The sequence below is a fragment of the Saccopteryx bilineata genome, chromosome 9 (genome assembly GCF_036850765.1).
Source record: "Saccopteryx bilineata isolate mSacBil1 chromosome 9, mSacBil1_pri_phased_curated, whole genome shotgun sequence".
Lineage (NCBI taxonomy): Eukaryota > Metazoa > Chordata > Mammalia > Chiroptera > Emballonuridae > Saccopteryx > Saccopteryx bilineata.
In genome coordinates, this window is record NC_089498.1 from 73,141,371 (window position 1) to 73,167,528 (window position 26,158).

Below are 26,158 nucleotides of genomic sequence, written 5' to 3' on the forward strand. Positions count from 1 at the left end.
AGATATAATTGGTAAGTATTTGATTTTTATCAATATTAAACTCTTTATTAAGTACTTCTTGCATCGGGGCTAGAAAGTAATAATATTTTATAAATATTATTGGGGCTATAATAGTGCATGCACGACAATTTTAATTTTAGAAGCATAACTTTCCAGAAAATTTTGTCAAGTGGAAAAAATATAGATACCTTTTGATTTGCGGGGTAGTGTAGTAAATGTATTATATACACTTAAATAAATATGAATTTTTAGTATACGTTTACTTTATGTCACATTGAATATATTTTAACACATATTTTAATATTAGTTTTTAATTGATCTTATTTTTATTATAGCCCGTAGTAAAATGAGTGGTGCAAGCAAGAAAAAAACTCGTCAATATTCGGAGGAATATTTAAAATTTGGGTTCATACCCGCTGTTCACGATGAGCGGATTCCTTTTTGTCTTTTATGCCAGCAATGCTTGACCAACGAATCAATGAAACGAGGTCGTCTTGAGGCGCATTTGAAGGCGAAACATAGTGCTCATATTAATTCAGATTTGAGTTATTTTAAAACTTTAAAGAAAAATTTTGAAAAAAGAACAACATTAAAGTCTCTATTTACTGCTCTTACTTCAACTAATAGTGTTCTTGAGGCTAGTTATCAAATTTCTTTATTCATCGCTAAAACTGGAGAAAATCACACTACAGGAGAGAATTTAATAAAACCGTCAATATCAGCATTTCTTAAAACGGTTCTTGAAAAAGATGACAAAGATGTAAAAGCTATGCCACTCAGTAACAATTCTGTTAGCAGAAGAATAGATGAAATGAGTGAGGATATTGAAAAACAACTTATTGAAAAGCTGAAAACAAGAAAATTCTCCTTGCAAATGGATGAATCAACTTTGAGAGACAGTGAGGCAGTATTGATAACTTATGTAAGATATATTGATAAAGGACATTTTGCTGAAGAAATGTTCTGTAAAAGATTAGAAAGCACCACTACCTCCAAAGATATATATAATAAGCTAAAAAACTACTTAGATGTCAATAATATATACCAATGAAAAATATAACATCTTGTGCTGCAGATGGTGCTCCCAATATGATGGGCAAGAAAAATGGCTGCTTAAAATTGATGAAAGATGCAAATCCAGAAATGATTCTTGTGCATTGTGTTATTCATAGGGAAAACTTGGTAGCTAAAAACATCTCGCCTGTTCTGAATGAAGTATTACATACAGTAATAAAGTGTGTTAATGCTTTTAAAGCTAGTGCCAAATGTGAGCGTCTTTTCAAGCTATTTTGTGAAGAGCAAAATGAAGACCATGTGAGACTTTTACTTCATACTGAAGTAAGATGGCTATCTAAAGGAAACTGTTTGAAAAGATTTATGGAACTGTTTGATACTCTTAGTGATTTTTTAAGCGACAAACCTGAAATGAAGTATCTGTTAACAATAGATGATAAAGCATTTGTGAGTTATTTAGCCGATATCTTTGAAAAACTAAATATATTAAATAAGCAACTTCAAGGAACAAATAAAACTCTTGTCGATGCAAAAGCAAAGATATTTGGTTTCATTACCAATATTGAGTTATGTCAGAAACATATTAACAACAAAAACTTTAAACAGTTTCATTGGCTCCAAAAATGTGAAGTAACTGATACCGCTTTACTTGTTATTGTCAATCATTTGAATATCGGCTGATTTAAAAGAAAGATTTTCTGATTTAAAACAAATTGATTTCCCAACATGGATGATGCAGCCAATGTTAGTGGATTTGCCTGATATATCAAATATGCAGTATCAAGAAGAACTCGCAGAATTGCAAAATGATGAGTCAGTTAAAGCTTTATTTAATATCAAAGGAGCGATGGCATGGTTTTGTGAGGAAACAGAAATCAAATACCCAAATTCAACCAAATGTGCAAGAAAACTATTGCTACCGTTTCCATCTTCATTTTTAGCTGAATGTGGATTTAGTGCTGTAAATGATTTACTGGTAAAAAAAAGAAATCGGCTGGATATAATACAACGTGGAGACTTGAGACTAAAGCTAACCAAATTGGAACCTAATATAAAATCTCTGTGCAGCAAGCATCAAGCGCAAAGGTCACACTAAATTAAAATAATAAATTAATATAGAAAAATCTGTATTAAAATTATTTGGAATTTAAATTTCTGTTTTTCATTATATGTTTTGAAATTTTACTTACTGTGTTTTGTTAACAATTTCATAGTGATTTCTTCCTAGAACCTATCATTTATGTTTATTAAGTGAACAAATCAATTTTTTAATGTTAAAAATTATGTATGTTACATGGGGGGGACATAAAAATTTTAGAAAGGTTAAGGTGGGGCATGGCACAAAAAAGGTTGGGAAACACTGAATTTATAGAATAGTCAGAAGGTCAGAAATCTTGTCAAAGTCCACATGATTTGTAAGGGGCAGTGTACACGAGTGAGTGGAGCAGAAGCTTTGAGGATCTTAGAGGTGATAAGATTATTGTCAGGGTAGGGCCAGATCACGAATGGCCTTGCCCTTGATAAATGAGAGTTGAAGAACAAAGAACAGACTTCCTTTCACTCTCTGAATGTAATATTTTTTTTTCTCTGATATTTCTAGAAGGCCTTTGAGCCCTACTTCGAGATTTTGGAAGCATATTCCACAAAGGCCAAGAATTATGTAAATGGGCATTGCACCAAATATGAACCCTGGCAGCTAATTGCATGGAGTGTCATGGGGACCCTGCTGATAGTCTGGGTATACAAGTTTGTCTTCCAGCCAGAGAGTAAGTATACTGTCCTCTCCATAAAGGTATGATGGAACTTCACTAGCTTTGGAACTCATTTAAAATTTTGTTTAAGTGGGAATGGGACATTGCCTTCTGACTGGTAAAGTTAAAATAGGACTCTTGTGTAAATATTACTGCTTATGTGGATTTTTCTGGATTTGCAGTTTACATAAAAACTCCTAAGAAATTAGTCATTGTGCCTGACCAGGTGGTGGGGCATGGATAGAGTGTCGATCTGGGATGCTGAGAACCCAGGTTCACAACCCTGAGGTTGCCAGCCTGAGTGCAGGGTTGCTTGCTTGAGCATGGAGTCATAGACATGACCTCATGGTTGCTGGCTTGAGCCCTGTTGGTCAAATAAGTTTGTAAACTGTAAATTTTATGCTCACTCTGTTAAAGATGGCCACTACTCACATGATGATGCTCTCACATGATACAGCTAATTGCCTTTCATGCTTGGGAAGGGGCTTTGTTATACTAATGTGTGCTGGAGGAGGGACTTTCGCACCAAAAAGTTTTAAAAGGAGGACCTAGGAGGTCATTTTGGGAGAGAGAGACCACGTTCTTCTAGAGAGAGGAGGAGCCCATGTTGCAGCAGGGCAGGGAGGCCACGTGGAGGAGAGGAGCAGCCAAAATGGCGGAATGCTGAAGGAGAAGCCAGTTTGTGCAGGAGAAGGAGATGGGGAACAGAGGTGAATAAGACTCGTGTGGGCCTTTGATTCTAGCAAAAACCGGAGAAAGTCAGTGGCTTTGAGAGCCCTGAATGGAAAGGGAAATTTTTCCTGCTGTGTGTATTTTCTCACCTATAGGTTGCAAGCAGGAATAAAGGAAAATGGCTCACCAGTTCTTGGCTTGATTGTTTCTTTACGATCTGTCCGAATCAAATGCGAACCTACACGGGCCAGGCAGCTGTGATGGTGGCCACAGCTACTGGCCCTACAAGCCCCAAAGTCACTGGCTTGAGCTCTAAGGTCGCTGGCTTGGGCAGGGGGTTACTGGCTCTGCTGGAGCTCCCCAGTCAAGGCATGAATGAGAAACAGTCAGTGAACAACTAAAGTGCAACAACTACGAGTTGGTGCTTCTCATCTCTCTCTCTTCCTGTCTTTCTCTCTCACACACACAAAAAAAAACAACAAAAAACACTGAAGCATTGAAGAGATATGCTTGTTATTTCTTGTTTGGTTAAAATTTCCACAATTATATTTTTTCCTGATGACATCTATTTGAACTGGCTCTTTCTAGTTTTTTAAAATTATTTTTATTTAAAAAAAAATTTTTTTTTTGTATTTTTCTGAAGCTGGAAACGGGGGGGGGGGGGGGGGGGGGAGACAGTCAGACAGATTCCCGCATGCGCCCGACCAGGATCCACCCGGCACGCCCACCAGGGGCAACGCTCTGCCCACCAGGGGGTGATGCTCTGCCCCGACCAAAGCCACTCTAGCGCCTGGGGCAGAGGCCAAGGAGCCATCCCCAGCGCCTGGGCCATCTTTGCTCCAATGGAGCCTCGGCTGCGGGAGGGGAAGAGAGAGACAGAGAGGAAGGAGGGGGGGGGGTGGAGAAGCAAATGGGCGCTTCTCCTATGTGCCCTGGCCGGGAACCGAACCCGGGTCCCCCGCACGCCAGGCTGACGCTCTACCGCTGAGCCAACCGGCCAGGGCTAAAATTTTTTTTATTAATTTTAATTTATTGTGTTTACTTGGATTCAAATGTCCCACTGAATATAACTCCGTCACCCCCCATCCCTGTGTCCCTTTTTTTTTTTTTTGCATTTTTCTGAAGCTGGAAACGGAGAGACAGTCAGACAGATTCCTGCATGCGCCCGACCGGGATCCACCCGGCACGCCCACCAGGGGCAATGCTCTACCCACCAGGGGGCGATGCTCTGCCCATCCTGGGCGTCGCCATGTTGTGACCAGAGCCACTCTAGCGCCTGAGACAGAGGCCACAGAGCCATCCCCAGCGCCTGGGCCATCTTTGCTCCAATGGAGCCTTGGCTGTGGGAGGGGAAGAGAGAGACAGAGAGGAAGGCGCGGCGGAGGGGTGGAGAAGCAAATGGACGCTTCTCCTGTGTGCCCTGGCTGGGAATCGAACCCGGGTCCTCCGCACGCTAGGCCGACGCTCTACCGCTGAGCCAACCGGCCAGGGCCCCTGTGTCCCTTTTTATACCTCCTTGCCCTCGTCCCCCTAACTCCCTCCCCATTTAAACCGTGACTCTACATTCCGTCCTTCTCCAGCTCCTGACAACTGCTATTCTATGTGATTTTCCTTTTAAGGTGGTGCATCTGTAAAACCAGACTATGGTTAGAGATTTGCATTTCTTTGCTATGATTATTATTGAATCCAGGAGTTCATTCTATTTCCAGTACAGCTTATGGTACCCATGTGCATTTTGCTTAATTGGTAGTGGAAGCATAGCCATCTTAGGTCCTGGTATTTATCGCTTTTAGTGTTCCAAAGAATATGCTGGCCTCTGAGCATTCCAGGAGAAAATGAATAATAGGGTATAAATGGTATGTGCCTAAGTCTATGAGCTGAACTCAAGCCATTTCAGTGGTTTTATTTTTTTTAATTTAGTTTTTTTGTTTTATTTTAACATTTATTTATTTATTTATTTATTTCTGTATTTTTCTGAAGCTGGAAACGGGGAGAGACAGTCAGACTCCCACATGTGCCCGACCGGGATCCACCCGGTACGCCCACCAGGAGGCGACGCTCTGCCCACCAGGGAGCGATGCTCTGCCCCTCCGGGGCATCGCTCTGCCACGACCAGAGCCACTCTAGCGCCTGGGGCAGAGGCCGAGGAGCCATCCCCAGCGCCCGGGCCATCTTTGCTCCAGTGGAGCCTCGGCTGCGGGAGGGGAAGAGAGAGACAGAGAGGAAGGAGAGGGGGAGGGGTGGAGAAGCAGATGGGCGCTTCTCCTGTGTGCCCTTGCCGGGAATCGAACCTGGGACTTCTGCACGCCAGGCCGACGCTCTACCACTGAGCCAACCGGCCAGGGCCAACATTTTTTATTACTACAAAAATAGTATGTGTTCAGTGTAGAAAATCAGATATAGATGAGCCATGAGAACAAAATTAGAATCTTGCTGCCTAGATCTAACCACTCTTTTTGTCTGTATTATGTGTCCATACAAAATGTAGTTTCTATAGGTAAAAACTTGTTGAATATTGGCAATTTCATATACACACGAACATACTTCTAATTTTGTAACTTCCAACTTGAATTTTAGAGACATAATAATGTCTTCCCTCCAGAAACTAGGTATCATTTTGATAGCAGTGTCATTTTTTTTTTTTTAGAACCTTGCTCATGTGGGAGTATTCTACATATATATCACTGAACAATCAAGTTATTTTTAGTATATTCCCCCAGAGGAGTCTGACATCTGGACTAGTGATAAGCTTTGTCAATCCTGAACCTCTGAATACTTTTCTGAGGGGAACAGGTAATTCTAGAACATGAGATTGATGCCGGGGTAGGTAAGAACTAGAAGCAGCAGGAGGAATGGGTGGAGGATGGGTAGGAGTTAGCAGCAGTTCTCCCTGCTTATTTCTGTCTGTGATTATCAGCTCAAATCCTTACAAATTGATGTTGATTAGAAAAATTATTGATTGATTGGAGAGAGAGAGAGAGAGAGAGAGAATGATTTGTTGTTCAACTTATTTATGCATTTACTGGTTGATTCTTGTATGTGCCCTGACCTGGAATTCAACCTGCAACCTTGGTGTATCGGGATGACACTTTAACCAACTGAGCTACGTGGCCAGGGCCTTGGTGTTGATTTTAACTGAGATTGTTCATAGTTCATCAGTAGAAATCAGTTATGTGGTAGGTAGGTGTGATAAACTCGCCCAGTTTCTAGCTATGACAACACCCTGAAGTCCTCTTAGCATGTGTCCTCATAATAAAATGGGTTTAATAATACCTGCCTTACTGAGTCATAGAGTAATATGAGGATTGACTGGCATAATTTGTGTGAAAGGGATTTGTAAACTAAAGAACCATGCATTGTCATTCTTACACTGACATTTCCTGTTTTATTACCTTAACATATTCTAATCACTTTTCTTTTTGTACCTCTGGGGACTTTTCCTTTTGAGAACATCTTTTTAGGTCATGACCAGGTGGTCATTCCATTTTTAATTTCTCTGTCTCTGATTCTCTATCCTGTTCCTTTTACCCTGTACCGTTTTATCCCACTTCTCACCAGATTAGTCTATTCCTTTTTCTTCCATCTAGTCACATTAGTGTACTTTTGGACTCCACATGTCATTTGCTGAGTTTTGGACCTCTTTCCAGCTCATTTATTATTTTATTTATCAAATAAGAAAGTGGTTCTGAATCTTTATAGTTTTAACATTGTTAGAGATAGAGTTGACCCTTGAACAACAGTGGTAGAAGGGGCTGACCCTCGCACAGTCTAAAATCCATGTGTAACTTTTGATTCCTCCAAAATTTAACTATAGTTGGACCCCCGCAGATAGCAAAATCAGAGGATGCTCATGTCCTTGTATAAAATGGCATAGAGCAAGGCAGTAGTTGGCCCTCCTTTGCCCTCGTCAGCCCCAGATTCCCAACTACAGATCAAAATTGCTGTTTTTGATTCACGGTTGAATCCGTGGATGTGAAACCTGGGGATCTGAGGGCTGAATATTTATTTTTTAAAAATCGGCGAATAAGCGGACTGGTGCAGTTGAAACCATGTTGTTCAAGGGCCAACTGTAGTCAAATATCAAGCAGCTTAAATATCCAATACTAAGTTACTCATTTGATGGACTATTATGGTACATTTAAAAATATATTTAAGAAGAACTTTTAGTAATGTAGAAAATGCTTTAAATGAGAAGAATATACAATATTGTATACACTAGATGATCTCAGTTATGTATTATAACATTTGGAACATGGGACTGAAATACCTAAAAATTTAAACAAAAATGTAACTTCGGACAAGTGGTTTTAATTCCTTTGTCTTCTTATTTAGTCTGTCTTAATTACCTAGTTTAGTGCCAGACATTTATTGAATGATGACTACAGTGCTAGGCACTATAGAGGGAGGTAGAAAGATGTGGTGTAATGGAGGCAAAAACAAGTAAAGATGCAAGACTTTATAATTGAATACCAAAAGAAGGTGCACATGCATTCTGTTGTTGAGAGAACGCTCCTTGTGGCCAGAGAAGTTGGAATGCCCAGATCTCCTGGGAATGCAGTAGAAGTTCATGTTCAGTTCATGCCTTACATGAAAGCTATGTCTAGATTCCTTAAATACATTTGGGATAACTGGAAATTTCTTTTGTGCATTTGAAGCAACATAGAGTCATGGAAGTCTTAGACTAGAAAAACAAGACTTCACTTAAAATCCCTGCTCCATCACTGATTTGCACTGTGGTCTTGAACAAGTTACTAATGCTTTGATCCACAGTTGCTTTTGGATAGTATGTAATACCTTCTATGCCAGCTTCAAAATCTTGTTGTCAGAGTCAGTTGAGATATATTGAATGTGAATTCATTGAAGATAAAATACAGTGTATTTCGATGCCACATACTTATAATTATTATAATTAAGATCAGAATTCCATATTTGTTCTATAAACAGTTGGACAGAATGAAGTTTTGATTGGTGTCATGATACTGAAGGCATTTTTTTTTTTTTTCTGAAGCTGGAAACGGGGAGAGACAGTCAGACTCCCGCATGCGCCCGACCGGGATCCACCCGGCACGCCCACCAGGGGGCGATGCTCTGCCCACTAGGGAGTGATGCTCTGCCCCTCTGGGGCGTCGCTCTACTGCGACCAGAGCCACTCTAGTGCCTGGGGCAGAGGCCAAGGAGCCATCCCCAGTGCCTGGGCCATCTTTGCTCCAATGGAGCCTTGGCTGTGGGAGGGGAAGAGAGAGACAGAGAGGAAGGAGGTGGGGGGTGGAGAAGCAAATGGGTGCTTCTCCTATGTGCCCTGGCCAGGAATCGAACCTGGGTCCCCTGCACGCCAGGCCGATGCTCTACCGCTGAGCCAACCGGCCAGGGCCTGAAGGCATTTTTAGGTCCAGAAAATGTTGTTAGGATGTATGCTGAATGAGAGACTAGAGCCTAGATCCTGAAGAAAAGCATCTGTTGGTCATTTGTTTTGAGGGAGGGAAGAGAAATTTTTGGCTTCTGTAAAACTTGAGAAGGTAAAGAACTCAGGAATGCACATGTCATTTGAGCCAGCAATTCTGTTTCTGGGAATTTATCCTGTAGCTGTTCTCTTACGTATGTAGTTTGGCATGGCTTGTAATAGCAAAGAGTAGAAACAGCCTAAAGTGTCCATCAAGAACAGGCAGGTTAATGAATTATGATACATCATATACTGAAATACTCTACAGCTATAAAAAATGGATGAGGAAGCACTGATTTTTAAGAGAATATTTCTAATTAGAAAAAGAAGTTTTAGTACAGTGCTAGAATATACTGCCTTTTGTGTAAAAATAAAGATATGTTAAAAGTAAGTCTTTATTCTTGCTTGTACTATATGCATAAAGAAATTCTAGTAGGGTATTCTAGAAATGAATAGTGTTTACCTGGGGATAGGATGAGGGTTTGGGGGTAAATGAGAAACTTTTAACTGTGTGTGTGTGTGTTTATTTATTTTTTTACTTTTTGAACCATAGAAACATTTTACTTACTTTAAAAATTAAAAGTTTTTTATTTTTTAAAAAAGAAACTCTACCTTTGTGATTTGAAAGCAAGTGAGATTACAGAGGATGTATTTCAATAGTTCATGCATTATGACTAACATATAACATCCATGGGAATTTATTTGAATAATAGAACCATTTGCTTCTTTCAGGTTTATGGTCAAGATTTAAAAAGAGATGCTTTAGGCTCATAAGGAAGATGCCTATTATTGGTCACAAGGTAAGTAGAATCTGTATAGATCTTCCTCCCCTCCCCGCCCCCCATAGTCATACTTCTTTCTTTTTATTTACCTAACCTAGTGTTCTCAAAGGGGAGGTGTGATTTTTGTCCCCCACTTCCAAGGGACAAATAGAGGGGAATGCTATTGGCATTTAGTGGATAGTGACCAGGGATGCTGCTGAACAGCTTACAATGCACAGGACAGACCCCTACAACTGAGAATTGTCTGGCTCGACAAAGTGGGAAACCCCAAGATTGAGAAGCCTGACTTAACCTTTTCTCCAACATGTGACCAAAGGAGAAAGGAGTTGTCTGTCAAGGATTTGAAAATGAGAAGTCTTGACAGAAGTGACATGCTTTGGAGCAGTATTTGGCTGGGCTGATGTTAGATATTTATGCGGGGGTTGGGTTCTTACATGGCTTAGATCAGGGTTGGCAAACTGTTTCTGTAAAGGGCTAAATATGAAACACTGGCTTTGCAAGCCGTGCTATGTCTGTCACAACTCCTGACCTCTGCCTTTGTAGAGGGAATGCAGTGATAAGATCGGAGGTAAAGGAATGAGCCTGGCTATCTCCCAGGGAACCTTTCTTTACAAAAATAGGTGCAGGCTTGGTTTGGATTGTAGTTTGCTGATCCCAGGTTTAGAAGCTTAGATAACAGAGCTGTTCTCTTGCTCTTTGCACCTCTCCATAGTCTAGTGTGTTCCCTGCACTGTATCTTCTCTGCCCTCACCCACTGAGGATTAGACAGTCACCTCTGTACCTTCCTGCAGGCTCTTTTTACAGATGAAGATAAAAGCAGGGCCTGCTCCACTCCAGCTTTAAGGTGGACACATGAGTTCTTGATTTCTTTATCTTCCCAGTACCCTGCCCTTCACCTCAACTTCCTTTCAATCTCTCTTTGACTTTTGGCTTTCAATTCCCTTTTCTGGCCAGACCAGGAAAAATATCAGTTATCTTTAGCCTTTGAATGAAATCCATTCAGAACACTGTTCTGATACTGCCACAGTATGTATTTTCAGGTTTATTTCCTATGGGGAAGTAGAAGCAGTAACTGGGGTGGAGACGGGGCATGAGAGTAGATAGGGAGGCTTTTATTTGACCTTACATCATTTAAGCCTCCATATAAGTCTGCCTTGGTCCTTTTTTTTATTATTAATTTTAATGGGGTGACATTGATAAATCAGGGTACATATGTTCAAAGAAAACATCTCCAGGTTATTTTGGCATTTGATCATGTTACATTCCCATCACCCAAAGTCCAATTGTCTTCCGTCACCTTCTATCTGGTTTGCTTTGTGCCCCCCCCCCCCCCTTGGTCCTTATAGAATGAGGGTAGAAGAAGAAGGAAGATCTGCCAGATGGACTGGCTCATGAAGGATAATACCATTTCCCCTTATTGGTCTCTGTTTTTTTCTGCCCTTATTCTTCATGCTTTTCTCTTTCGGTTTCAGATTTTGAGACAATACTAGGGTTTCTGAACCCATTCTTAAGTTTATAGACTAACAGAATTGTAAGGGAAACTATATCATTAATCACCTTTCATTATTTTAGAAGCAGATTTTGAGGCTCAGAGCCAAAAATTTGCTATTGAGTGAGCATGTGTGTGTCCATCTCTCATTCATGCACTTATTCAGCACGTGTTAGTGAGCATGCTCAGTGTCAGGTTCTGTTCTGGGTGCCAGGGATGCCGTGGTGAACAAGACCAAGTCCTTCCTCTGTAGTATGAAAGACAGTTAATTAAATAAGTACAAGAGGACTTCATGTTGAAGTCAGTGCTGTGAAGAATTTAAAATGTGAAAGAGCCCCTGAGGTAAGAATTAGGGGTGGGAAGTACTTACCATGCTTTGTAAGATAGCGCTCATAATTTTTTGTCTGTTTTGTTTTATTACAACAGCATAGTCTATGCATGGAAGTTCAGCTTTCATAATTTGTTCATGTTGGATTGTCACCACTTATGAATATAATTATTTACAACTTTAAAATTATCTTCATGTTGATCACATGGCCCTGCATTGCCTGAGAATGTGGTCTTTGCCATGTACCACCTGCCAGTTTCTGTTAGACTGCTGTAGATATTTTTTAAAGGAGTGACCTTCCCTGTGGCTTCATTGAGGGCTACATCGGAGGGACTCTCTTATATTCTAATCATTCACTGCTAGAGATGAAAAATCTAAATGTTTGGATTGAGGGCTTGGGCACAATTGTAGACACTCATCCCTAAACCTACCACCCACACATCCCTTACCACAAATAGCATCCCTGCCATTCAGCCCCCATACTCTGTTCTCTGCCCCCAACCCTGCCCCTAGCACTTTTCATTACCTGACTTGTATTTTCTGTCTCTGCTGCTTAAAATAAGCTTTGTGAAAACAGGATTTTTTCCCCACTGTGTACGGCCTCAGTTTGTTTTGTTCATTGTATTGCTGGCCCATAGTAGTAGTTCAACAAATAGTGAGTGAGTGAATGAATAAAAGAAAATGTCACAGAAACTGTTGCTGTGAGTTTGGAAAAACAATAACCATAGTTACACATATGCTTACTCAAAACAAATAACTTTTTGTCTCTGAGCCTCAAAAATCTTCCTTCTAAAATTATGTAGCAGAGGCCCTGGCCGGTTGGCTCAGTGGTAGAGCGTTGGCCCTGTGTGTGGAAGTCCCGGATTCGATTCCTGGTCACGGTGCACAGGAGAAGCGCCCATCTGATTCTCTACCCTTCCCCCTCTCCTTCCTCTCTATCTCTCTTCCCCTCCCACAGCCAACGCTCCATTGGAGCAAAGTTGGCCTGGGCGCTGAGGATGGCTCCATGGCCTGCACTTCAGGCACTAGATGGCTCTGGCCGCAACGGAGATACGCCCCAGATGGGCAGAGCATCGCCCCCCGGTGGGCATGCCAGCTGGATCCTGGTCGGGTGCATGCGGGAGTCTGATTGCCTCCCGGCTTCTAACTTCGAGAAAAAGAAATTATGTAGCAGGGAAGACTTTTAGCCCCTCCTAGTACTTAAGGGGCAGACGGTACAAGCTGTCACCAACCTGAGGAGATAGAATGCGGTCTTCCTGGCATGTCCTAGGATGTCTAGAGCTTATGCGGGGGAGTAGTGTAGCCTCCAGCTTCCTCCTGTCTTTTGAAAGGAGCCTCATCACTTTAATCAGCACTTGAATCCCTTTATTGCTGCTTGGCCTGTTTTCTGGGGACTGTTCGTTGCTCTACCTTTGTTTCTTTAGCAGACACACTGTCGCTGCTGCCAGGGCAGGAGCAAGGTCCAAATGTTGCCCTCAAAGTAGTGCTGACATCAGCAGATGCTAACCAAGTAAAGCAATGGTGATATCAACATGGCGGAGGGCAGGGATTGAATGTTTCTTTGACCTTCAGAGAGAAAGTTGACTTTTTAGACTCTAAGAAAGTATTGCACATACCAGAAAAGAGTTGTGTAGTCAAACTGTCACCATATATCTTTAAGAAAAAATATGCTTCTTTTCCTGTAGTATTTGTGTGGCACCCCAGCCTTTGGCAGTTGACATGGTGTCATAACTGGTTCTTTTCTTCTCTATACTGTATTCTTTCTCTTTTTGTTAACTTTGTTTTTCTTACTTTTGAAGATCCAGGTTCAGTTGAACAAGATCAAGGATGATATTAGCAAAAACATGTCATTTCTGAACGTGGACAAGGAGTATGTAAAAATTCTGCCCCCTCAAGGTCTGAGTTCGTCTGCAGTTCTGGAGAAGCTCAAGGAGTACAGTTCAATGGGTAAGCTTCTACTTCGTCAGCCTGGCTGGGCCGTCAGTTACTGTCGGTGAAGGTTAAGAACACTCATCCTTGGTACTTATATGTTCAGGAGGGCCCACTCCCTGTCTCAAATGTTGACTTTCATTTTTAAAAATTATATTTAGATTCATCCTTAATCCATAAAACAAATCTCTGAGATAGTAGAACTTGGTCGGTTTCCTTTTGTAAGCCTGAATAATGTAGATACACTTGTTTTTTTTTAAAAAGAATTATGTGTAATAAAAATGAAATACAGGTCTATTATAGAAATTGTGAAGTCTTTCTAACAGCAAAAAAGAAAATAAATGACTATAATTCCCTTATCAGAAGATAAATGTACACATTTATATATATGTAATTTATATATATATATTAGAATGTTAATAGTGTTTTTATGTAATAAACACACACACGTACATACATGCATGAGGAAGGATAAATGTACCAAGTACAACTAGCTTGATGTTTAAGAGTACAGCCAGTGGAATCAGCCTGGATTCACATCCTGGCTTGGTCACTTGAAGTATTACCTTAGGTGAGTTATTTAACTTCTCTGTGCTTCAATTTCTGTCTCTCTACAATGGGAATAATAATAATACTTACTTGAAAGAATGATTATAGAGATCAAGTGAGATCATATATGTAAATGTATAATACCTGGCATATAAGTGCTCAACAAAAGTTATTATAACACAAATGCTTTGTTATAGATTAAAGTAATAAATACTTTTTAAAAGTATGCTTTTTAGTTTGGCCTAATTTCAGATTTATAGGAAATCTTCAAAAATAATACAGAGATTTCCCATATATCTCTGACCCTGCTTCTCTTCATTTCAGTATTTAAAATAACAGTTGTCACAACTTAAAAATTAACAACAGGCCCTGGCTAGATAGCTTGGTTGGTTAGAGCATCCTCCCAAAACTACAGAGGTTACTGGTTCGATCCCCAGTCAGAGTATATACAGGAACAGATTGATGTTCCTGTCTCTCTCTCCCTTCCTCTCTCACTGAAATCAATTAAAAAAATTAACATTGGTACAGTACTATTAACTGAACTACAGATTTTATCTCACCAGGTTTTCTACTAATGTCCTTTTTTATATTCTAGGATCCAATCCAGGACACCACATTGCATTTCAAAAATTACATTTTAAAATGTCTAATTGAAATTACATTGGCTGGTACAAAATTAGATACAGCCTAGGATTTCTAGATGATATAAAGCAGGATTAGCACTCTGAGACTTGTATATTAAAGATTTCCATGATTATGAGGGCTGATTGCTGCCACCATATTTCCTTCCATTCCATTTTTAAGTCACTGTCCATTGCCATACTCTGTAGCATGAGTAAACGAACAGGAACTGAAACCATGAGTCCTAATTTTGAAAGTGTGGTGACCTATGGTCTAAAAACACGCCTGGTACAGAGCAGGTGTCCTCTGAGGGGAGAGGGAAAGTTGAGCTGGCAGCAGGCCAGAGGTAGTAGATAGCATGAGATTGAGGGATTAGGAGATTAGACTGGATGCTCACTACTCATTTTGCTGCTCTCTTCTTGGAACTGAAGATTTTTGCTTCATAGAGCCCATGGCTATAATGTTTAATTAGTGTGCTTCTGTAATAGCTTTTCTCATTACCCACTTTCTTTTTTTTATTTAATTTTTTATTTTTTATTATTATTTTTTTTTCTGAAGCTGGAAATGGGGAGAGACAGTCAGACAGACTCCCGCATGCGCCCCACTGGGATCCACCTGGCACGCCCACCAGGGGCGAGGCTCTGCCCACCAGGGGGCGATGCTCTGCCCCGACCAGAGCCACTCTAGCGCCTGGGGCAGAGGCCAAGAAGCCATCCCCAGCGCCTGGGCCATCTTTGCTCCAATGGAGCCTTGGCTGTGGGAGGGGAAGAGAGAGACGGAGAGGAAGGGGGGGGGTGGAGAAGCAAATGGACGCCTCTCCTATGTGCCCGGGTCCCCCGCACGCCAGGCCGACGCTCTACTGCTGAGCCAACCAGCCAGGGCCTCATTACCCACTTTCAATAGGGCATAGCCATATTGTAGCAAAAGAACCTGAGACACCCACATTGACAGATTTGTCGATGTAACATGAAGTGTATAATGTAGCACCTCAGACAGGAAATGGACAGTTGGTCCTTATATTCTGGTCAGGACTTTTCCTGTGAGCTTTATCTCAGTGTTGATTGTTCCTGCTCCTGAATGTTGCAGCGGGTGTTGCTGGAAGCATGTGGCTAATTCTGTGTGGGTTTCCAGGCTTGTCTGAAGGAGGGCCCCCTGCGACAAAGATGTCTCCTTGTGGCTTGTGTAATCTTGGCTTCAGTTCCCTGATTCCAACCCTAATGATTGTATCATATAATGAAATTTCATTTTCATGTTGCTCTTCTCTGCGAGCTCTGCCTGTAATGGTCCCCACTCTTCCATGACTGGGTCAGAAGTGGGAAGAAAGGAGAAAATGTTGCTGAAACAGGTCAGGCCAAGCCATACCGAGAACAGAGAATAAGTATAGAGATGCAGGAAAAGTTTCTGCTGTTACAAGGCAGCTGGGGAAGAGGACAGCATTATTACTGGACCATATTGTACCTAGGTGCCATGGGTATCTTTTTCAGTCTGTTGTTGATAATAACTCAGGGGTCCCCAAACTTTTTACACAGGGGGCCAGTTCACTGTCCCTCAGACCATTGGAGGGCCAGACTATAAAAAAAACTATGAACAAATCCCTATGCACACTGCACATATCTTATTTTAAAGTAAAAAAAACAAAACAGGAACAAATACAATATTTAAAATAAAGAACAAGTAAATTTAAATCAACAAACTGACCAGTATTTCAATGGGAATTATGCTCCTCTCACTGACCACCAATGAAAGAGGTGCCCCTTCTGGAAGTGCGGCGGGAGCCGGATAAATGGCCTCAGGGGGCTGCATGCGGCCCGCAGGCCGTAGTTTGGGGACCCCTGTAATAACTGGTGATCTTTATTTTGCTCTGATAGTGCTATTGGAATTTTTTCTTTCTTGATGTAATATAAGGACACCTTCGGATTTCCACTCAAACCTTTTTTTCTTTGTCCTCAGAGGGATTTCTTTGCATTTTTTCTTTTAAGAACTTACCTGTCTTCTCCAAAGTTGCTGCTTACTTACCCAGTGGTCAACTTTCCCTGCAGATGCTTTCTGGCAAGAAGGGCGAGCGTCCGGAGCGGTGTACAGTGGGGAGGAGAAGCTCACCGAGCTGCTGGTGAAGGTCAGTGCCCAGTACCTGAGGGGAGCCTGCGTGCTCGGTGCCAGTTTACAGTACCTCATCTTTGTTTCTTTCGTTTTGTAATTTAAAAATTACTTAAGAAAAGTTTATTGTTAAAATAAAACTAAAGGGATTTAAAGTTTCTCCTCCCCCAAACAGGTGAATACGTATGATACTGTCAGAGACATTTTCAGTCTGGGATGCATATTACTATGCCTGTAGACTCTATTGATGTCCTGGGTAGAAGGCAGCTTACCAGGGAAGGTGGTGCCTGTTTAGATTATTTGTAATAAGACATATTTTGTTGATAAGAAGAGACAAGGGATAGACATTTGGTCATAATTTCTTATACTACCTAACTCAAATAAGATGGTCTGAGAATGAATAGTGGTTGCACCTATAATTAAAAGAATTCTCATTGTTTGTTGTCTTTATTGTTTCTAGTCAGTTTTATTTTTGAAATCCCACTTTGCCATATAAAAGTGGGTCTGGCAGATGGTCTCTAAGCTCCTTGTGTTCGATTATTGTGATCATGAAACTGCTTATACCTTATTAAATATTACAGGTTTTCTCAACTCTATCTTAATGTAATACTCCAATCTTATATCTATGTTTAAAAATCCTTCAGTGGCTTCATATCATCCCCAGGATAAAATACAAGCCGCTTATGAGGCATAAAGGGCAAGTCCCTCATGAGCTGACTCTCCCCTAGGTTTTGCAACCACTGCTATTACTTTCCCATGTAAACACTAATTTCTAAAAACAAAAAATGAGCCTGACCTGTGGTGGCGCAGTGGATAAAGCGTTGACCTGGAAATGCTGAGGTCGCCAGTTCAAAACCCTGGGCTTGCCTGGTCAAGGCACATATGGGAGTTGATGCTTCCAGCTCCTCCCCCCTTCTCTCTCTGTCTGTCTCTCTCTCTCCCTCTCTCTCTCCTCTCTAAAAAAATGAATAAATAAAAAAAAAATTAAAAAAAAAATGAAAAAACAAAAAAAAGAAAAAAACACTAATTCCTGCCTTTTCATTTTACAGTGTATACCTTGCTCTTATGTCGTTTTCCTTTCTCTCCTCCACGCCACCTCTTCTAAATAATGAACAGTTTCCACTCAACAGACTCTCAGGGTTCCACTCAACAGATACCTCCACACCACTCAAGTGTTCGTTAATCCCTCTTTCAGGTCCCCGACCTGCACGCAAACACATCTGGTGTTGCACTTAGAACAATAGCTGCTTTGTGCCAGACACTCTACTAAGTGCTTTGCATGCATTATGTTATTTGCTTACTGTGTTATTTGCTTAGTGCTGGAACCCTGTCAGACCACTACCTTAATTATCCCTTTTAGCATATGAGAAAACTGAGAGTCAGAGAGGTTATTTGTCCTGAGATTAGATACCAAGAAGTGGTGGGCGAAGCTAAACCTTCCAACTGAGTCTGCTTGGTGTTTTAGTCTGTTCTTTTAACCGCATTTATACTTCCTGTTCTTCTACATTGTAAAATAATTTATTTGCATGTCTGTCTCCACTATATTTTGATCTTTTTTAGGTTGTAGAACATATTTTACCAATTTTCCAGTTTCTAATATTGTGCCTAATATCTAGAAATTTTTGTTTAGTGTATGATTATTTGTCCTGTGCAGTGTAATTGTCTTAATTCATATCTACTTGCCTTTCTTTGCAGGCTTATGGAGATTTTGCATGGAGTAACCCACTGCACCCTGATATCTTCCCAGGACTACGGAAGATAGAGGCAGAGATTGTGAGGATAGCCTGTTCCCTATTCAATGGGGGACCAGATTCCTGTGGATGTGTAAGTGTATGCAAGTGGCATCCAGCAAGCTTTTTTTTTTTTAGCTTAAAATAGAAGAATTTATTTTAAACATTTTATTTTTTTTATTACACAAATATGTGATTATTATAGAAAGATCCAGGTTAACAGCAATTGAAAAATACTGCTTGTAGTTTTGTAATTCATAGAGTATTAACATTTTGGCATATATTCTTCTAGATATATTTTCTTTTCAGTTTTTTACTTTGGAAAACTTTAAACTTACATCAAGTTGCTAGAATAGTTTAAAGAACACCCTAGATTCACTAAATAAATAAATATATATATTTTTATTATGAAATTAAATTTAATGGGGTGACATTAATCAATAAGAGCACATAGGTTTCAGGCGAATATCTCTATAGCATTTGAACTATTGATTGTGCTGTGTGCCCATCACCCAAAGTCAAATCATTTTCTATCACCTTATATTTGTCCCTCTTTAATCCCGTCTCCCTGACCTCCTCCCTCGAGTAACCGCTTCACTTTCATCTGTACCCATGAGCCTCAGTTTTATATCTTCCCTGTGTGGGGTATATATTTATCTCTCTCTGTTCCCCACTAAATATATTTTGCCCTACCTGCTCTCTGCTCCTTTCATTCTCTCCTTCCCTTCTTTCATACACCCACCCTATCTGCCTTCCTACCCATTTGTTTATATAATTTTGTTGAACCATCTTCTAGTTTTTAAAATATACTTTGTTTTACTTGAGCTGGAAGTTTTCTTTCTGATTTTTCTATAAATCAAATCTTATTTAGTTGGTTTAGGAATACAGGGGTGGGCAAAAGTAGGTTTACAGTTGTTTGTATGGAAAAAGACATGCAGGTTATGATGATCACAATAGCTTTGTGAACTCAAAAGAATATCACTCAAAACAGTAAACCTACTTCTGCCCACTTAAGTATTTAGTGACTTATGTTTCATCTATTTTTTCCAGTAGATCTTTGTTAGCTTTCCTAAACTGGGATTGATAAACTTCTATTTAGATTTGTTACTACAAACGGATACTATCTTCTTTAGAAAAAAGGAACTCTCTGTTTACGCAGGATAGAAAGTTAGATTTAACCCAGTGTTCTGTAATAGTAATTTAGGGGTGCCTAACCGTGTCATATACTTCATAATCACAATAAAATCTGCAGATTTAATTATTGAGGGACCCATTCAAAGACAATAACATTTAATAGTTACTTTTTTGTTTTTTCAAGTAAGCTGTATTATTTTACTGTTGTTTTGTTGGCACCATGGTAAAGCAACATATTTAAATATTCAGTAGCTAACAAAACTGGTATTTCTGGAGTTTATTTACCAAAAAGAATTCCAAAACTGTTAAAAGCTGAACCGATCATAATCTAGCAATGGGTTTTCTAATGGCATTTTGCTGAACGAGTGACATAGAGGGCGCTGATGATATAGTTACAGCATGTGGGTGTTCTTTTGCGCTGTCAGACGATGAACTTCTAAGACACTAAAGGTTAAACAACCACAGAATAGTTTGGCCTACTTAGTAAAGTTGAAAATATATGTCTTTTGACCCTGAAATCCTGTAACTCAGGTTATATTCTAGAAAAACTAGTACATGTATGTGTCAAGATAGATGTATATTCATAACAGCATTGTTCATTCTAGCTAAAAACTGGAAATAATTCAAATGTCTGTTAACAGTAGGGTGGGTAAATTATAGAATTCTTCAGTCCATTATATGTAGTTGTTACTCAAACTGATGCCCAAATCGCTCCATTTTGGCCAGTGGGAGCTTCCTAATTTCGGCTCCTGGATCTTTTTGCGTGACTCACATAGTCTTTGAAAGCTTCCTTTCTTCTTTTTTTGACAAACTATTTTTATTTGATGAAATAATTCATGTTCATCTTGTACTTTTCTGCTCCAGACCCAGAATCAGCTGTTTGTTCACTGGCTCATTTATAACTGTGTAAAATATTTACATGGTTTCTAAGTCAAATTTGTGGAACAAGCCAGATTTTTTTTTTCACTCTCTCATTCTTTTTTTTTTTTAATTTTTATTTATTCATTTTAGAGAGGAGAGAGAGAAATAGAGAGAGAGAGAGAAGGGGGGAGGAAGCATCAACTCCCATATGTGCCTTGACCAGGCAAGCCCAGGGTTTCGAACTGGCAACCTCAGTGTTTCCTGGTTGACACTATCCACTGTACCACCACAGGTCAGGCTGGAACAAGCCAGATTTTAAAAAATAACCACAAAAAGATCCAGAGAGACAAATGAATAGAAAGTACAGAAGACAAAAGACATGAAGGGTAGAGCGAGAAGGACTAAGACACATTTCATTGGTGTTTAAGGCCGTCAGAATAAACCTACCTGCAAAGGTGTACCTATTAGAACAATTGATGTCCTCAGTAGGAACAATGGCCACAGGAGTTGGGGTAGATGAAAAGATTGGCTGTGAGCTGGTAATTGCTGGAGCTGTGTGATCAGTACAGGGGTTTTGTTAATTCCCTCTTTAGCTGTGTCTAATCGACACATTAGTCTTCCATTGGGTTTTTAAGTTTCATTTGCTGTATTTTTCATTCTTGAGAATTCCATTTGATTTAAAAAAAAATCTACTTGGTGGTGTTTGTTGTCCTGTAGCTTATAGTTTATTTATATATTGCACTTAATTATTTTATATTCTCTGCTGTCAATTCCATTATTCATGAGCCTTATTTTTCTGTTTCTGCTAGTTTCACTCATGTTGTCTTCTATCCTTAGAGTTGTGATTTTTTTTTTCTTATTGTAAAGCATTTCTTTTCCTGGGAACTTAACTTTGAGACTGAGATTGAAGTTCTTCCAGAAAAGGTTTGTAATTACTTCTGCCAGTTGTTGGGGAGTTGCTGGGAAGTGCTACCACATTGGAACCAATTTTAGTCCAGTTCCCAGCTTACAGTTTTGCATTACAGAAGTCGTGTGAATTCAGACCACAAACTCACATAAACGTTGTCTTGTTTATTCTTTAGAGATCCTTATTTTTTCTTTACCTGAGCAACAGGGTCAAGAAAGGCCCTGTTTTTCTTCATGTCCTCTTCCACACCCCTCAGACTGTGGGCATAATTCCAGTTATTTTCAGCCATCTCCCATTAGCCTCCCATTTGGGCAGGCCCTAAATTTATCTCCTGTTTGTGAGTTGGAGCAGGACTTTAGGGTCTCCAGGGGTTGCCAGCAACCCTCAGAGTTCAAGCCAGCTTTGACACTCACTTATCTTGTAGGATTCTTGACTGCTTTGTTTGCAGTTTCAGTATATCTTTTATGTTAGCTCAGTGGTGGATGTAAAAATAATTTAATGTTTTATCAATCTTTTTAGTTGTTTCATGTAGGAGGGTTATCCCAGGCGTATACTTTGTATTGCTGGAAATAGAAGTTCGATAATTGTTTCTTTTTTCATGGGAGAGTCCTTTGTATATTTGAAAGCCTCTTTACCCCTGAGTCTTCTCTTCCCTGTGTTTCCTAGGTGTCTCAGCTGTTCCTTAGAGAATAATATGCTTTCCAAACAGATTGCCAACCATTCTGGTCATTCTTCTCTGAACACTTTTTGGTTATCTCTGACTAGCCAGATGGACACAGTTCTCCAATATCACAGTGGAGTGATTGATTTTTCAGCCTCTGTCTTGTTAACTTACCTTAAACCTTTTCTCTAAGTTGGTCTTTCTGCTCTCAGCAGTGTTCTTGGCTGTTTCTGTGTATTTATTCTGTATTGGTGCTCTTTGGGGCTTTGTTTTTTTAAGGTCTGCAGTCTCATTTGGTTGTTTCAGTGTCTAGCCTTTCAATTCTTGTTTTCTTGAATTCATGTTCTTGTGATCTTGTCCTATAGTGAGAAACAGTTAGGAGGAATTTCCTCCTGTTCCCTAGGTGGTTCCCTTTGGAGTTGGGCTTTTATTTTGCATGCTGCTTTTTCTTTGTGTATGTTTGCATCATTACTGTGCCGTTTCTTTCATCTTGGCTCATGATTAGGTGGCTCTCTAGACATTCCATTTGTTCTGATGGCATGGTGGGTGACTTCCTGTCTGTGAGTATTCGGTTGGGGCAGGGCTTAGCCGAAGCTTTGTTTCACCTATATTAGAATATATCTGGGTTTTATTTTCTCAGGGTGTGTTAAAAGTAACCTACTGAAATTCACTGTGCCTAGGTGGAAGATAATAATACCCTTTGGGCTTTTATTGTTTCTTTAACCCATCCTGTATTCCAGAAATCTTCACTTTAAAAAATACGTTAAGATGTCTCTCCCCAGTTTGCTTGTTTCTCCCTTGCCTCCATGGCCACCACTCACTGATCTGAAGATCAGGAGGATGAGGAAACCCCCCTCCGGTTGCTTCTCTGAAGATTTGGGGGCGTGTTGATGAGAATTCTCAGGGTTTTGCTGACTCCCCCGCACAGTTTCCAGGAGTTGGAAGAGGGATCAGGAACTGTGTTGTGCTTTCTACTACAGATTGGAAACTTCTGTTTCTTTTTTTTTCATTGCCAGGATTTGAAGTTTATTGCGTCAGACTATCTCTCTTTCTTTGCTTGTTATTGCATGTTTTTACACTTTTTTTCTTTATTTTTACAGGTAAATCTGTGAAGTGGTTTTAGTCTTCCATCTTAATCCAGAAGTCCAATGCCAGGGGCTTTGTATTTGTTTTTTGCATAGGTATAGTTAAGCCATGTCTCTCCCATTCTGATCTTTTTTAGGGACTGTGTCAGGGATCAGGGGAAGGATGGAGTCTAAGCTCCCTAGTTTCTTCTACCAGATAGGCTTGTATAAGATTTCTAATTATCTCTGGGATTATTTGAGTTTCTCCTTAGTCTCTGGTTCTTTGTATCTCTGTCTGGATGAGCTGCTTTTGGTGTAGAAAGTTCAAAGTTCAGAGGTGGGGACTATGAAGACAAAGCCTGATGGCTGGGCTATTCTTAGACTATTGCCATTTTAAGGTATTAAACTCATCTCTTTCTTCTTTATCCTTCAACTTTTTTCCTTTTATTAACTTCATTTGTCTCAGAGTGGGTGAGAGGCGACTTCGTATACCAAAAGAAATGGGGTTGCCAAGGAAAATGATTGGTCTTGGCTATGCCATTAGGACCAAACATCTTGTTTTCTGACATACATATCATATATTCTAGTGAGAGTTTATATAAATGTTAAAAGAAGTTGACTAACATAAGTAGTTATTGAGGCTTCTGCCTTGTTCACAACTAAATTTTCATTTTTCTTTGGGTGCAGGGGCAGGAGGGAAATGGAAGACATTTAAACACAACTTGGGGATCAGAAATAAAATTAGAAGTGGAATTGAGGTATTGCTGCTTCTAGAGTCATTAACAAATAATGATGTTGATTAGGGCATGTGGAGTGAGTAACTCAGGGTTTGGAAATGTTCTTGCTTATGTCATTACTTGACTTCAGTAAGAGGTGGACTCCCTGGAGACTGACTTTGCTGGTCCTTTCCTGACTTTCTTCACAACTGGTTTGACTTCTCATGTGACTTTCTGAGGTTTTATGCTAGGCCACAGGACGGGCTGCTGATTCGCAAAGCTGACCTCAACTATAAGTAAGCGTTTTTGTCTTCTCCAGCAATGGAGTGGAGAGACCTACAAACAAGTGCCCGTGTTCAAGTTCAGTGCATTTCTTTGTGGGTGATGGTCACATGTTTCGTGAAGACTTCCTGAATCTTTTCTCAACTAATCTTCCACATGACTCCTGACTAGTGGGATTTTTTAGCCAATGCTATTTTTGTGCTACGTGTAGATATTATTTTGGGAAATTTCAGTTATCACCCTCTCTCATTACGACTCATTAAGCTACACTAAATATGAGAATGTAGAAAGCTGTATTTCTTATCAACAGATGCTAATGGATGACATTGTGCCAATGACTTTAGTCTCTGGGCAGCTCAGCTTTCTCATATAATGAAAGTGTATGTAAGGTTGTATAAATCTTTGGAAATGGTAAATCTAAGAAAATAGCCACCTAGCTCAGTGCTATGGCTTTTCTTTTTCTCTTTATTTTAAAATTATTCATGTCTTGGATGTTATCAGAAGATAGCCGGGCATTAAGAAATGTTAATGCAGGATCTGTTAGGTGTCTGCTGCTAGGCTTGGTGCTAGGAATATTGTCAAGAAGAGATTGGTCCCCACCTTTATGAGCTTGTAGTCTACTGAGGGCAGTGGGATAAATAAAACTTTTTTTGTTTCATTCTCTTAATCTTTTTGTAAAGAAATTGGCCTGTATCAGATTTGCTAGAATCTTCAGGAAAATTTTATTTCATTTAAAAACATTAGGATTTTTGTTTTGATTTCAGATAAGATAACAAACTACTTAAGTAGAGGCTTTTACTTTTTTCTTTCAAACTTTTAAAAACCTCAAGTTCACTTTGGAATGCCTAAGTAGCTTTTCTTGGTCTTCTAATGTATTGCATAGTTTACTAGAATTATAACTTCACAATTTCACATTCTTCAATGGGCATTGAAAATTTATATCAGTCAATCCTGATGCTTTTTTTTTTTTTTTTTTTTTTGTATTTTTCTTAAGTGAGAAGCGGTGGGGAGGCAGACAGACTCCTGCTTGCGCCTGACTGGGATCCACCCGGCATGCCCACCATGGGGTGATGCTCGGCCCCTCTGGGGCATTGCTCACCTGTAATCGGAGCCATTCTAGTGCCTGAGGCAGAGGCCATGGAGCTGTCCTCAGCGCCCGGGCCAACTCTGCTCCAGTGGAGTCTTGGCTGTGGGAGGGGAAGACAGAGACAGAGAGGAAGGAGGGGGGAAGGGGTGGAGGAGAAGCAGATGGGCGCTTTTGCTGTGTGCCCTGGGAATTGAACCCGGGACTTCCACACGCTGGGCTGACGCTCTACCACTGAGCCAACCGGCCAGGGTCTCCTAATGCTTTTTGAAAAAATTTTTTGGTTGATTTTAGAAAGAGAGAAGAGAGAAATACTGATTTGTTGTTCTTCTCATTCATGCATTCATTGGTTGATTCTTGTATATACCCTGACTGGAGAGCGAACCAGTAACATCTGCAAATTGGGATGACACTCTAACCGACTGAGCTACCTGGCCAGGGCATCTGGCGCTTTTGAATGGTGTAAAAATGCCCTGTGTTATCTTCAGGTGGAGGAATTAATGTGGAAATGGATGTGCATGGATCGGGGAAGATGTGCGTTTGTCCAGATAGTGTGGAGCTTCTGCTCACTCTTATCTGGAAGACGTAGCAGGGTCTGCTTGTGTCATGAAAGCCTTTGTCTCTTCAGATGCTGTCAGGATTAGGGCCTGAAATGCATGCTGATAACTGTCCCTGACTTCCCTCTGCATCTCTTCTTTTTTACAGGTGACCTCTGGGGGGACAGAAAGCATACTGATGGCCTGCAAAGCTTATCGGGACCTGGCCTTAGAAAATGGGATCAAAACTCCAGAAATGTACATGCGTGGTTGTGTCGTGTGTCCCCCCCCCCCCCCGCCTCCCCCCTCCCCCCCGCCTCCTGCCCAGATTTGTCTGTTTGGAATACTGCTGTGTGAATGCCCAACAGCCTGCGTGTCTGCTTCTCTTCCTCCGCAGCTCTCTCTTCTCCTGCCCTGTGTCCTTGACCCTTACCCCTTCACTGGCACCACAATCCTAAGTGGATCAGCCTGCCTCTGGTTTTTACGTGGTATATGTACTGCAAGCAAGAAG

General features: G+C 40.4%; 1 protein-coding gene across 6 annotated transcripts in view; it reads left to right on the forward strand.

Annotated features, from left to right (window-relative positions):
* The window catches only part of SGPL1 (sphingosine-1-phosphate lyase 1), a 72,000-nt gene that overhangs the window by 33,707 nt on the left and 12,135 nt on the right, over window positions 1-26,158 (forward strand). For all 6 annotated transcript variants that reach the window (XM_066243296.1, XM_066243298.1, XM_066243299.1 and 3 more), the window contains 6 exons: window positions 2,615-2,780; window positions 9,610-9,677; window positions 13,276-13,423; window positions 16,615-16,691; window positions 18,368-18,496; window positions 25,817-25,905. In XM_066243296.1, coding sequence (XP_066099393.1) covers window positions 2,615-2,780; window positions 9,610-9,677; window positions 13,276-13,423; window positions 16,615-16,691; window positions 18,368-18,496; window positions 25,817-25,905 — 677 coding nt within the window. The remainder of the gene's footprint in view (window positions 1-2,614; window positions 2,781-9,609; window positions 9,678-13,275; window positions 13,424-16,614; window positions 16,692-18,367; window positions 18,497-25,816; window positions 25,906-26,158) is intronic.